Source organism: Peromyscus eremicus, chromosome 17, assembly GCF_949786415.1.
Source record: "Peromyscus eremicus chromosome 17, PerEre_H2_v1, whole genome shotgun sequence".
NCBI lineage: Eukaryota > Metazoa > Chordata > Mammalia > Rodentia > Cricetidae > Peromyscus > Peromyscus eremicus.
The window spans coordinates 6,711,042-6,724,730 of NC_081433.1; the positions used below are offsets into that span (position 1 = coordinate 6,711,042).

Here is a 13,689-nt window from a genome sequence, read left to right on the forward strand (position 1 = left end):
ATTGTGGGCTGGGCCTGCTGCATCAGTCACCAATCAAGAAAGATGCCTCACAGGCTTGCCTATGGACTACTGGGAGGTTGGCAGTTCCTCCTGGGGTTTCTGCTTCCCAGGTGTCCCTAGTTTGTAGCTAGTTGACAAAAACCTATTAGCACGAGTACTATCCTGCCTGCTGGTAAAGTCCTGCCTTTGGCTAACAGTTGTTTCCTGGGCCCCGAACCCATAGACTGTGTCAAGATGTGGTCTTTGGCCACCAGGTGTCACAGTTCGTGTGGTTTGAAGAAAGCTGTTGGGTGCTGAGCTTTGTTCCCTTCCGGTTTGCAGCTGACATTTCCTGCTTTGTTGTGAGCCCCAGTCCCGTTTTTACAGACAGATTGACTGCCGCTTGTGCACCCTATGGCCCCTGTGTGAGCTCCTGTGTTTTCTGTTTGACAGAGGAGAACGCACAGTCTGTCACTGTGTGTTCTTGTCTCTGTCTCGTCAGCTGGGCCTCAAACTCAGAACTCCTCTTTCTTGTGAGGCCGTGTGCGCTCTGCTGCAGTGCGGCCCTTGGAGCAGGACTGGCTTCTGTCCTCTGCCCACTGACTGGCCAACTGGATGAAAGTCCTGCTTTGTGTCATACTCCGCCATTTTGCCAGTTTGGGTTCTTCACCGTGGTTTGATCATTATTTAAGGTGGTAGCTCTTTCGTACACATGGTTCTGCTGCCATGTGTAAAGTCATTTAATGTTTCATGTCACCTTCTTTATTAGAAAAGCATTAATTGTTTGGGGGATCTCTTTTAGGGAAAGCTACCAACGACAGGAATGACAATCACAAAACTGGAGGACAGTGAGAACCACAGGAATGCGTTTGAGATATCAGGTAATGTGCCCAAGCTTGTGCAGACGCTGTGTCCGAGTGAGGGGAGCAGGCAGTCCTTGAGGGTTATGGTGGCCTCAGGTTTGGGTGTCTGTATGTGCTTGTGTGCGTTCACTTGTAATTCCACCTCTTTCTCCTCTCTAGGGAGCATGATCGAGCGGATTCTGGTGTCTTGCAACAACCAGCAGGACCTGCATGAATGGGTGGACCACCTACAGAAGCAGACAAAGGTTACGTCTGTCAGCAACCCCACCATCAAGCCCCACTCGGTGCCATCACACACAGTAAGAGCCGCCTAGCTTCCTTTCTTGGCCCTCACAGTGGTGTCCCAGGCTGGGCTGTCAGTGGTGCAGGAGTTCTCAAGCCTGCCTCCTGCTTCTGCAGCTGTCATCACAGAGCAGACCGCCTCACAGACACTTCCGGGTATGCTCTCTAGCTCAGTGATGCTCAGAGCTACCTCAGAGGGCTCTCACTGCACCCTGGGAGCCACTGGCCGGTAGGGGATTTTTCTGAGAATTTAAAACTTTATATATGTATTCAAAAACAAAAAACCCAATGAGAAGTAGTAGTGGGGTTACAAAGGCATCAGACAGAGCTCCTGACTGACTTTAAGGATGATAGCGTTGGGGTTGGGCCTGGGCTCAGGTGGTGGAGGTCTTCCTTAGCGCAAAGTTGGATTCCTAGTGCCTGCTGCATCATCTGGGTATGGTGGCACATGACTGTCTTCTCAGCACTTGGGAGGTTGGGGCAGGAGGATCTGAAGTTCAGGGTTATCCTTGGCTGTATGTTAAGGCCATCCTGGCTTACTTGAGACCCTGACTCCAAACAGAGACAAAACAAAACTGAAAACAACTCCCTCCAAATCATTTATTTTTCACTTAATAAAAACTCAGCAGCAGTTAGGATTTTTTAGAGATACAGATTTCAGAACACATCAACATTGGTGTTTAAACTTTGGTGTGAACATTTTTGCTTGAGAAGTTGGCGTTATCCTAAAACTTAACCGTTTTTGTTGAAAAACTGAGCAAGCCTTTCAAAAATGACCTTTGCTGACACAGTGTATGGTTATAGATTTTTCTCCCTTCTTTGTGTGACTCTTGTGATAGTTTCTGCTGTGTAGTTCATTTTTTTTCCCATCAACACCTTCATGCAGCGGGTCATCATGGCACCTAAGAGCACAGCTCTACCATGTGGTTCTCTTTCCACTCCTGGTCTCACACCAGGCTCCAGTGTTCGGATCCGCTGTCTTGTCTCAGCAGTTGGAGCTTCAGTGCCTTACTGTGTTAGCTAGGACTTGAGTCTGTTAGGCTGCACTCCATAATTTCTCCTTACTTCAAAAGGTCCTATAGAGCCCGGTGGTGGCGCACGCCTTTGATCCCAGCATTCAGGAGGCAGACGCAGGAGGATTTCTGTGAGTTCAAGGCCAGCCTGGAGTTCCAGGACAGCCAAGGCTACACAGAGAAACCCTGCCTTAGGAAAGCAAAAAACTAAACAAAATAAAAGATCCTGAAGAGAAGGCTGGAAGTTGGGGGTGTAGCTCAGTGGTAGAGCATTTGCCTGACGTTGCAAGGTGCTGGGATCAATTCCCAGTGCCGTCAAAATAATAAAAAAGTAAAAACCACTTAGCTTTTGAGCGGTAAGTTTATCCCAGGGACATGGGTTGCCTGAGTGAGTGTGTACAGAGCAGCAGAGTGAAGTCAGGTTCCTCACACCTGTCACATAGACTGCCATGTCCGGGCACTTGGTGTCCCAGCATTTGATGGCATGTAGTGGAAGCCAGAAAATAGCCTGCCATGGGCAGCTGTGGAGTCCTGCTAGGACAAGGTGGCTGCCTCATGTGCTAGTGTAGAAGCACTGATGTTCCCCTGCAGTTGGTGGCCTATGTGTTTTCTGCCTGGGATCCAGTTCTGTCCAGCATCAATTAATCTCTCCTTCTAGCATCAGGCGTTACTCTTTTCCAAGTAAGGAGAACCAAGCCAGTGTTTAATTACTACCATTTTACTGCTACAAGGAGCATGGGGTACAGCTTTCTCCTCTGTGGGTTGCTTGTTTTGAGAAAGCTTGTTTTGTAGGGGTCTAGTGTCTGTAATGTGCCACGAGCCAGCAGCTAGTGAGTGACCTGGTGCTTTGGGTGCCACAACCTTCACAAACCTTCAAACCTTAGGATTGTACCTCACCAGCATTCAGTTCCCAGAGTTATGCAGCCAGATCCTGGTGGTTGTGCATTAACTGCATCAGCTGTGTGAGATCCAGGGGTGCATTTGAGTCACACTTACTTTATTAACATTTTCATTTCATTGTCAGTGTGGTTGGTTTTGGGGTTTTCTAAGACTATAAACCTTATTAATAACATACCCCACTGAAGGGTCAGATTTCATATTACTGTTTTTATTCAAACAAGCTGGAATTTTTAAGAGAAAAATACCTTTATTTTAGAGATTAACATCTTTCTATGTAGGCCAAATGGTCTGTATTTCTGTCTTCACACAGTTCTGTGGCAATTGGGTTTGCCCAAACAGGAAAGAGCCGTAGATAGGATGGGCCTGGCTGCTGTGCCCCAAGAAAATTGCTCTCTCCTCACCCTGCCCTTGGTTTTGCCCTCTTCCTGTGTTAGCAGGTGATAGTGTATTTCCGAGAGGACGGCCCACTGTCAGCCATCATGCTCCATTCGTTCGTTTGGAAGTTGTGATGCTCATACTAGTTTTCTTACACACTGACATCCCAGCTGTAACCTGTGTAGAGTGTGGATCTCTCAGCTCCATGTCCTGCCCAGAACCCTCGGCAGCATGGTAGAGCGAGGGGTTAGAGCCGTGTGGTTAGGGCTTCTCCAGGGGCCTCACCCATCTCATGCTCTCTCTGCTCTTGCTTTTGTGCCTGGCAGCTTCCCTCCCATCCTATCACTCCATCCAGCAAGCACGCGGACAGCAAGCCTGTGGCACTGACGCCTGCGTACCACACACTCCCCCACCCCTCTCACCATGGCACCCCCCACACCACCATCAGCTGGGGACCCCTGGAGCCTCCGAAGACCCCCAAGCCTTGGAGCCTGAGCTGCCTGCGGCCTGCACCTCCCCTCCGGCCCTCAGCTGCTCTCTGCTACAAGGAGGTGAGGTCCTGCAGCCACTCAGACTGCCAGCTGCAGTGAGCATGTCTTGACATCTGGGGTGGGAGGGTCGCACTGAGCTCCATTTGTCACTTCAGTGAGTTCAGAAAGGAAAGTCTTGTGTTTCTGTTTATGGCATGAGGACCCCAGTGAGTCCTTCAGAACTGAGAAGAGGGTTCGGCCTTGCTCTCTGTCATCCCCTTCTGCTGCGAGGGCCAGGAGGCACCTTTACATGTGATAGGATGGGCGTGTACCACCTTCAGACTGGGATATACTGTGCCTGTACTTGAGGGGTGGTGCCCCGGAGGCACCGAGCCCGAGGTGCTCGTCAGCATGGAGGCTGCTCGGGCCTCCCCCTGCTGCATGCCATTCTGCTGTTCCCAGATGGGTCCTAGAGTCCTGGGGCTGTTGGAGGTCAAGAGCAGGTGAAAATGGTGCAGCCCTGAGGGCAGTGCCTCCTGGCCTTGGAGGGGTTGCAGCGCCCTCCCCAGCCCACGCTCGCCCTCTCCCGCATGCCGAGTGTAGCCCCAGCACACTTGCGTCTTCACTAAGTGTCTGCAGTTTCATGCGCTCCACCTAACCCTGCTTCCACCCGAGGAGGCTCAGCTCTGGTGAGTGTGAGAGGAAGCCAGGTGACCGGCCAGTCAGTGCGAGCCTGGACATGGTGGCTTGTACGAGAAAGAGAGAATGGAGTGTGCACAGGGTCTTTTTGGTAGGTGCTCCTGTATTTCAAGGGGTGCTCTCTTGAGTCCACAGTAGGGTTCTTTCGGAACTGATTTCTGTCTAAGGTCATTCTCTATTACGTAGGAAGTTTGAGGCCAGCATGGGCCACAAGGAGAGAGGTTTCAAAGACGAAGTCAAGCAGGGTGTGATCGCACACGCCTTTAATTCCAGCACCCCAGATGCAGACAGGAGGGTCTCTGAGTTGGAGGCCAGCCTGGTTTCTGTAGTGAGTTCCAGGCCAGCTAGGACTCCATAGACCGTCCATCTCAAAGCAGCAGCGACCACAAAAGAAGACGGAGGAGGTAGCTGTAAAAGTCTGCCCTGCCCTGGAAGTGCTTCACCTGCACTGGAGTGGCCGCCGTGGAGGCGGAGGTCTGTGCCACCTCATGTGCTCCTGTCGAACCCTCATCCAGCGTGCTGTACGCACACTCCTCTTTACCTTAAAGGAAAGATGCTAAGATGCTGTTGGACATTATCTCTGCTTTGTTCAGAGCCGGGACACAGGCAAGCACAGAGAGGCCAGCGAGTCCTGTCTCCACTAGTCCGTGCTTAGCCATTGGTTCCCTGCCTGCTTCCTTTGCTTTTAACTTTGGGATTTTGTATATTTTTCTGAAGGTATCTTTGCTTTCTGTTCTTTTTAAATAACCTATTTTCTTTCACTTACACCCCAGAGTGGACAGCCCTGCCCTGGCTGTGGGGAGTGTGCGTGTGGGCCACCTGTCCTTTCTCTTTCTCAGCAGAGGCCTTACTCGTGTGGGATGCGTGGGGTCCAGTCCTGTTAACAGGGTTTTCATCAGAGCTGAGGAGTGTTACAGAGGGATGGTGAAACGTCGTCATCTTGGCTCTTGGTTTGGGTCCGTGTTGGCACTGGCAGAGATAAGCAGCAGAAGAGCTGGTGATGGGGGTGGGAGGTGCTTGGTGGTGTGCGGCCGGTTTCCTGCCGTCCGTCAGCATGTTTTGTCGTTGGTGTCTCCCCAGGATCTTAGTAAGAGCCCCAAGACCATGAAAAAGCTGCTGCCAAAGCGCAAGCCCGAGCGGAAGCCTTCGGACGAGGAGTTTGCTGTGCGCAAGAGTGAGTGCCCACCTGTGGGAGCGTGGCCACCTCGTGGGTCTCGGCCACGCAGTGGAAGGGAGGACCTTCCCATAGTGATAGTACAGGACGGGGCGAGCTGGGCTGCACCTTGACAAGTAGGTGGCAGAGTGCAGCAGGCCTTACCGACCAACCTCCCTCTCCTTTGTAAGACTCTGTTGTGTTCACACCCCTCATTCTGGTTCCGCCCGTCCCCAGCTCTTGCAGCCCCACTCCAGGCCCAGGAAGTGTCCAGTCCACATCTCTGAGGGGCTGTGGTTTCCTGCCACCTTTGCTCCACCCCGCAGACCTATAATCTGTTCACGCACCTGTGGCTTGTCTGTTAGGAAGGTCTGGCTGGGCTCAGGTGGGTCTGGTGGCCCTTACTGAACAAGTATCTGCCGTGTGTCTTCCATGTGCCTGGCATGTGGGGTGCTGGGACAGGGATGTTGGTCAGACTTGCAGTCACTAGCAGACATTAAATGCTGCTTTGTATCCAGCTGTGAGACAGGCTGTGAAGGCCAAGTCCACAGCACTGGTCCTCAGGTGGGTAGATTTGCCCCAGGAGACGTGGATCAGTGCTAGAAACATTTCACTTGTCACAGCCAGCTGCCTGTGTTGTTGGCTCTGTTGGTGGAGACGGAGGAGGCTGAGGAGCAGCCTGCAGCCTGCTCAAGGGTTGACACAGATAGCGGTGCCCAGCTTCCAGGTGCAACACCCCTCCTGGTGGGGGTGGGGAGGCCGAGGGGCCACAGCCGGCTGACGGGTGCATAGGTAGAGGGCAGTTGGCAGGGTGGACTTACGTTGGGGAGACACAAGCCTGGAGGCAGGACTGAGTGGCTAGTGGGCCTGTGGTTCTGATGATGAGAGAGGTCTGGGCTAGCTGAAAACTGTATGTGCTCGGAGGTTGGAGGAGAGGCAGTTTAGTGCCTGTGTCCTTACCCAGAAGTCCCAGCAGGTTAGGGATGGTGTGCCAGACCAAGGACCTGGGCCTGACTGGTGCCCAGCAAACCTCACTCCCCTAGAGTTTCTGTTGACTGGCTGAGTTGTGTTAGCTTGAAGGCCAGGAGGATGCACAGTCTGTGCGGTAGTCCACACTGAGGGAATGGCGGCAGCAGAACCTCTGCTGCAGGGGGAGACTGACTGGCATGGCTGTGGACCCAGCGAGCCTGCCCTCTGCTTCTGCCTTTGATGGCTCTCTGCCCTGGTGCGGCGTTCATGTGCTCACCCAAGTGTGGAAAGAGCAGCTGGTTACAGCAGCCAGCTAGAGCACACCTGACTGAAGGTGGTTCCTGCTGCCCAGAGGGAACGGAAGCCTTTGCTGCAGCCTCCTGGGTTCTCTGAGATAGCCATTGTGGGAACCTGCCTAATGACATGTTCCAGGTGGTGAGTTTAGGGCTTTCAGCTTTTGGGACTGCAGTCCACTGTCTTGAAGTAAAGATTCGGTTTGCCTTATATACAATTTACTTCCTTAAAACGTTGCTGAGAACTGAACATGGTGGTGCACACCTCTAATCCCAGCACTCAAGACACTGAGGCAGACACATCTCTGTAAGTTCAGAGGTCAGCCTGGCTTATGTAGCAAGTTCTAGACTGGTCAAGGCTACATAGTGAGACCTTGTCTCAAAGAAATACATACATAAAAGTTACTGAGGCACGATTATTTACAGCTATGAGAATATCAGCCTTGTAGTCTTCTGTGTTTTTATTAGAGTAGGTGAACCTAAAAAAAAACAACATAGCCAAGTGACCTGGGGGAGAACCAGAAGAGAAGAATGCAGCGGACAAGTGGTTCCCTTCCACGGGTCACCCTTCTCTGAACACAGTGGTGCTGCTGAGGGGCTGTGTCTGGTCCCACCGCCTCACATGTTCTTCTGGCCTCTGCCTGGAGAGGAAGGTGGCGCCCAGGGGCACACTGAAGGCAGGGCTTTGAGGTGCCTCTGTGCTTGGCATGGTAAATTTCCTACATTAGTGTCTGAGTGGGAATTCCTAGGTCAGAGGCAATGTCTCTTTGAAGGCCTATGGTCTGCCTTTCTAGAAGTTTCCTGTCTACTCTGCACAGCTTTCCTGTCCACACTGTGTGGAGGCCCAGTCTGTGAAACCGGGCTGCTTGGCTGAGTCTTACTTCCTCTCTTCACGAGACTTGGTGTCTTTTTGCTGCTCTTGTCTCCGTGGGTTACGTGTCTCCGTGGGTTACGTGTCTCCGTGGGTTACGTGTCTCCGTGGGTTACGTGTCTCCGTGGGTTACGTGTCTCCGTGGGTTACGTGTCTCCGTGGGCTGCGTATTCCAGTCTCGTGCTGTTTCTGGTGTGTCGTGGGGGACCTTTTCTGAGGGGTTTAGAACTCTACAGAGTCATGCTGCTAACCCTTTGTAGTGTGTTAGTTTCAAAACCTTAAAAGCTCTTTAATATACCTATTTATAACTTCTTAAAAAATTAGCCAGTGGGAAAGCGAAGGCTGGCACCCTAACTGCCGGCATAGTTCTGGGATGTATGTGGAGTGGTGATGGGTTCCCATGTCTCCGAACAGGCACAGCTGCTCTGGAAGAAGATGCGCAGATCCTGAAGGTCATCGAGGCTTACTGCACCAGTGCAAAGACAAGGCAGACACTGAACTCAAGTGAGTGTCCCTCTTCACCCCCGGGGGGGGGGGGGGGCCGCGGCGCAGTCTACAAGCAGCTGCTCCACGGACCTAGCTGCTCTTTGGAGGGAGCGTTCAGGAGCGTAGCAGTGGCATGACAGTGTGCCCCAGGGCTGTGTTCTAGATAGCGTCCACTGTGGGGCCTGCATCGTCTGTGAAGCTTTAATTGTCCAGCGGCATGCAGAAGGCAGTGGGGGTCCCTTTGTTTACTCTTTGATGGTGTTCCTGGGGCTTTTTTTAAGCTTTTAAAAATAATCTAAAATTCAAGTCTAGAGCCATATTTCTATCTTTAAAATTTTTACTTTGTTTTTAATATTTTTAAATAAACAATGGTAATTTCTTTGGCAGAGTCCAGGTGGTTATTGCTCTTAACTCCCCACAGGTGGGGTCTACAGTGTGGCAGCATCCAGGAGTACTGCCTGACTGAGAGGCCACGGCCCTTTGATGGGCAGGTGGAGCCTAGCAGTCCTCTTTCCTGTTTTGGAACTGGTTGCTTGGCATAGAAACCACTTGCTGTGGGTCTCCTGTCTTGCCCCTTCTCCACGCCAGTTTTTGGAGAGACACCTTTCCACCTCTTCTTTAACACCTGCAGGGTGGCTCAGATCTGTGTCTGGCCAGCCTTGGAAAGACAGAGGTGGGGAAGGGACTCTTCAGCCACCTCAACTCTTGTCAAGTCGCCTGCTGCTCTGCCAGCTCGTGCAGCAGGCTAGGCCCCAGGAGGCACTGCCAGTGACTGGACGTTCCTTCTTCCACTTGGAGTGTTTTTGTGGCACCGCACTGTTGGCTGCTTATGGCGTTAAGGTCTTGTTAGGGGTCAGCGAGGTCCCTTTTTGTCCCTGCCATCTCTGGGATAGAACCTGTTGTAACTGATTAGTAGAGTGGGAGAGCCATAGGGAGGCTTGGTCCCCCAGCAAGCCATGTGACATGTATACATGTGATATGTATTGGGATGGTTGAATGTTAACTCACAAATATAATTAAAGTGTTACATCTCCATAATTGACAATAATTGTGTTGTGATAGGCTGTAACCATAGCAACAGTTTATAGATTCGGATTTGTGGTTTTAGATCAGTCACCCCCCTTTCAAGTGCTTAAACTGAAACAGGAATTCCCCAGCCTGTAATCTCAGATGAACCTGGCAGATCTGTGAACTCCTGAGTGTGGCATAGGCCGTATTCCTGCCTGGGCGGCCTGAGTAGGGCAGCCTGTAGTTGGTGCACAGCCCCTCCTGCCTGCCCTGCTCTGTACGTCCGTCCTTTCCAGGCAGGGAAAGCTCTGCCCACTGTGCTGAGTTTGCTCTCGTGGACATGCTGCGTCCCAGCCTGCATCCCAGCCTGCATCCCAGAGCCTCAGAGGTGCAGTCATGCATGGCTGCTGCCCGGATGCTGCGGCACAGGACAGGGCACAGTCTGTGCTGGACAGGTGATGTGGCTGATGAGGGCATTGGAAATGGGTTCATAGTGAACACACTTCCACAGTAAGTGCCTCGCAAACGTTTTGAGAAGGCTGATCTGTTGTTCCCCAAAGCTCCGCTCTGTTCAGTCCGTGTTTGGATGCCAAGGGGATGTTGCAAACCGAGCACAGTTGGCATTGTTTTCTGTCTCAGAAGGAATGGCCTTCACGACTTGGAACGCAGCCTGTTTTGGCTGCTGAGGCTTACCTGCGGCTTCTCCCTGCAGGAGCCCTATTCAGCCTTGCATGCCCACCTAGCTGCTGACCAGCTCACGCTCACACTGCTAACCATGCATGGAGTTCTGCCCCTTTCCCTTGCCACTGCCTCCTGTCACCTCCCTTTCCCATGGTGGCATTGCCAGTTTGTATTCGTCTCCCTGATGGTAAAGAACCACATCAGGGAGGTGACAGGGACCCACTCTGTCCTTTGCTCCGCATTCAGATTCTGGTGCTGGGGCAGGTTGACACGGTAAGTTCAGGCTCCCGCTGCTGGTGTCTGATGCCTCGGCAAGGGATCACTAGGAAGTGACAGAATCTGGTGAGGGGGTTTTGTATTTAGTGTATCATTTTCAGAATAGGGACTAGTGCTTAGTTAACCGCACGGTTAGTACCGTTTTATAAATTATGCCCTAAATAAGAGTGTTGATAGAATTGGCTAATTGCCAGGTGTTAGAGAACCATGTTTTGGACGTGAATGCACTGTACAGTTTTTAGCTGAGATACAGTGAGTCCTTTGAAGTAGGACCGTGACAGGCTCACTGAGGTGATTGGTTGGGTTTGTTCTGAGGGTTGTGCTGAGTTCACTGTAGAAACCCAGCAGTTAATGAGGAGAAGCAAACGTGTTGCTGTTTTGTAACAATATTTTCTCTTTCCCTTCTCTTCCCATCACCTTTTGCTTTTGTTCCATGTTTTGGTTGTGGCTCTTCCTGTCCGTCCTCCTCACCCCTCTGCCTGTCGCACCTGTCACTCCATCCCGTCTTAGCATGGCAAGGCACTGACCTGATGCATAATCACGTCTTGGCTGATGACGACCAATCAAGTCTAGAGTCCTTGGGTCGTCGCAGTAGCCTTTCTCGTTTGGAGCCCTCAGACCTCTCGGAAGACTCTGAGTATGACAGTATATGGACAGCCCATAGTTACAGAATGGGTTCTGCATCCCGTAAGAGCTGCTGCTCATATATCTCTCACCAGAACTAACGCACTGAGCCTTTCTTAACAATGCTTGTATCGCAGCCTGCTTCTCTTAGACGTTTCTTGCTGTTCCTTGTCTCTCTGATGTGATATTTTAACAACTCTGGAGAGTGTCTTGATATTTCCCATTGTACCTAGTGGAGGCTCAATTGCCAATCTGAGAACGCATTCAACTGCAGCCTGTTGGAGGGAGGTGGTGGGTCCACTGAGTCTGCACCTGAGGGGCTTTTCCCATTAGGGAGTGTTTTATACAAGCCCCAGGAGGTTCGGTTTTTTAATTCTCCATGTAGCAACTGTTTCACTTCCTTTTGGATACAGCCGTATGGACACTTTTCTAGTTTATGCAACCGCATAGGTTTGCGTCCAAGTGCCACAACGGAGGAGACTCTAGCCTTACACATAGGGATCTAGGTGTTTTTTTGTTTTTTTGTTTTTTTTTTTTAATGTATAATGCACTTGACCAAGTAGCTGTGGAGAGGCTGAGAGGAGTGTCTATAACCGAAGCCCCGAGTCGGCTGACAGCTGCTTTGGTGATGGTGCAGAATGCTACATGGACTCCGTGCCTGGCAGATGCACACCAGGGCTGGTACCATTGGGTGTTGAGAGCAGAGTCTGGAATCTGTCTCCACCCACTGCTCTGTGCCTTCTCATGTGTGCGCCATGGCTGTGAGGTGAGAGCTCCCCTTCTAAAGGTGAGTTCCCCATCACGGCTGAGACATCCACTATTACACCACACTTCCCTGAGCTGCAGTAATGGCTAGTATGAGGCACCATCGAGTCTGCCTCGGAGGCAGCAGCTTTGGTCGCTGCCCGTACAGCTCAGCTGCGTTCAGAGAGGTGCTTGGCTGAGTGCTTGGCTTGGCTGCAGCCTGGCTGCCCCACGTCCATACTTCGCTGTCTGTGAGAGCCACGCGCACCTTGTAGCTTTGAACAGCAGCTGCAGTGAAACTCTGTTTCCAGCAATCCTGTAGTTCACCCCGGTACTTCATTCCAATGCAGTCTCAAAGACTGAGTAGGTCCCCATACGCTGGCCTGGGAGACAGCCCCTAGCCCCCCGGGGTTGTGGTGAGGAGTTTCCACTGCACTGAGAAAGAGCCGAGTGTGACTTGATTCAGTTGCAGCAGCAGACCCCGCCTGGCCGTTGCTTGATTGGCAGCGCTGTCTACAGGGTGGTCCTTGACATCTGCTTCAGAGACGGTGCCACAGGGTGCTCTTTCCATCCTTCAGGGGATGAGCTCTAGTGGCCATGACCTCTGACCCCTAGCCCTCCTTGCCAAGCCTGCGCATCCAGTATTGTGTCCCCTTTGCTCCTCCCCTGGGAGCTGGGGCCTGCTGCTGCCAATAGAGGGCGTGTGCATGGCGGGCGGGCGGCATGGCCTGGGGCCGCTGGGCAGCACAGCTACCCACACCAGGTCTGTCTGTTCCTCGTGGCTGCAGAGCTGCTCGTGCCCCCTGAAGAGTTTGGACTTCTGTAAGAAAGTCAAGGAGCAAGCTTTTCAAACTGGCACCCAGTATTAATTTCCAGTAGAAATGAAGTTTGTGTAGATTCTGCCAAATAGCAAATGGGAGTTTTGAAAAACAAAACATGCAATGTCTGTGTTGATTTGATTTCATACAGTGACAGAAACGGCTCTGCTGTCATACCCCACTCCGCGGTTGTCTCTGCCAACTGCCCCAGGCTGCTTGCCCTGCCTTACCTTAGCACGGGTTGCCTGTCCTAAGCGGTGTGGTACAACAGGGAGGCACAGCTGTACTTTAGGTTTTCACACAAGAGAAGTGACAGTCGCTGTCGGTATTGTGAAGCACAGTCCTCATGGTTTGCCCTGGATCCTTTCGTACCAGTCAGAGCCCTTGGATGGCCTTTTTTTTTTTTTTTTTTGTTTTTTTTTTTTGTTTTTTTTTTTGTTTTTTTTTGTTTTTTTTGTTGAGGCCAATGCTGTGGAACAGCAGCCCAAACTTTTCTTTGCGTTTGTTTTGAATGTCTGACATCGTTTTTGTGACCTGGTTAGAAGTGTGTTAGTGCCACAGGCACAGGAGATGGTCCTTGTGTGGCAGAGGGAACACAGCACTGGAGGGGCCATCCTTTCTATGTTTGTGGAACTGTAGTCATGCTGATAGTATCTAACGTTTCTGCAGCTCTGTAAGCCGTGTACAGTGAGTGTGATACGGAAGAATACAGACTGAGCAAGAAGGTAGGTCCAAGCCATCCCGGGCCGTCTGCAGGTGGCTCAGCAGTGTTCCTGTCTAACTGGTCCTCGCCACAAGTCTTTACTAAGCTACGTTAATCCTGTGTTCGGCATAAAATTGCCAAAACACAATAATGTGTACATAGTGGTATAAGATCTTGGGGAAATCTATATATTGTGCTCTTTATCTGTGAATGGGAAAAGCCATTTTAGTACCAGACTCCCATTTGAAAACTCACTTGGATGTATATCTGAATGTTGCATTGTATTGTACAGTATGCTTACTGTCTGTGGTTGCATATGGCAATGAAGTGTCTGTTTTATATTTAAAAAGAAATCTGTTCTGTACAGTTGAAATAAATTTTGCATTTGCTAGCCCTTGGCTTTTATATTTGTTACATGGGGGAGGGGAGTAGCATAGTTGGAAGCTGAGTGTGCCATGGCCGTCCTCTCAAGCTGGCATCTT

General features: G+C 51.3%; 1 protein-coding gene across 2 annotated transcripts in view; it reads left to right on the forward strand.

The window, feature by feature from the left end:
* Positions 1-13,689, forward strand: part of Arhgef7 (Rho guanine nucleotide exchange factor 7) — a 108,706-nt gene that overhangs the window by 88,843 nt on the left and 6,174 nt on the right. Inside the window, exons 14-19 of one of the 2 annotated variants that reach the window (XM_059244662.1) lie at positions 782-860; positions 1,002-1,141; positions 3,739-3,963; positions 5,662-5,755; positions 8,282-8,371; positions 10,829-11,005. In XM_059244662.1, the coding sequence (XP_059100645.1) occupies positions 782-860; positions 1,002-1,141; positions 3,739-3,963; positions 5,662-5,755; positions 8,282-8,371; positions 10,829-11,005 (805 nt within the window). The remainder of the gene's footprint in view (positions 1-781; positions 861-1,001; positions 1,142-3,738; positions 3,964-5,661; positions 5,756-8,281; positions 8,372-10,828; positions 11,006-13,689) is intronic. The other variant, XM_059244663.1, reaches the window with a different exon arrangement.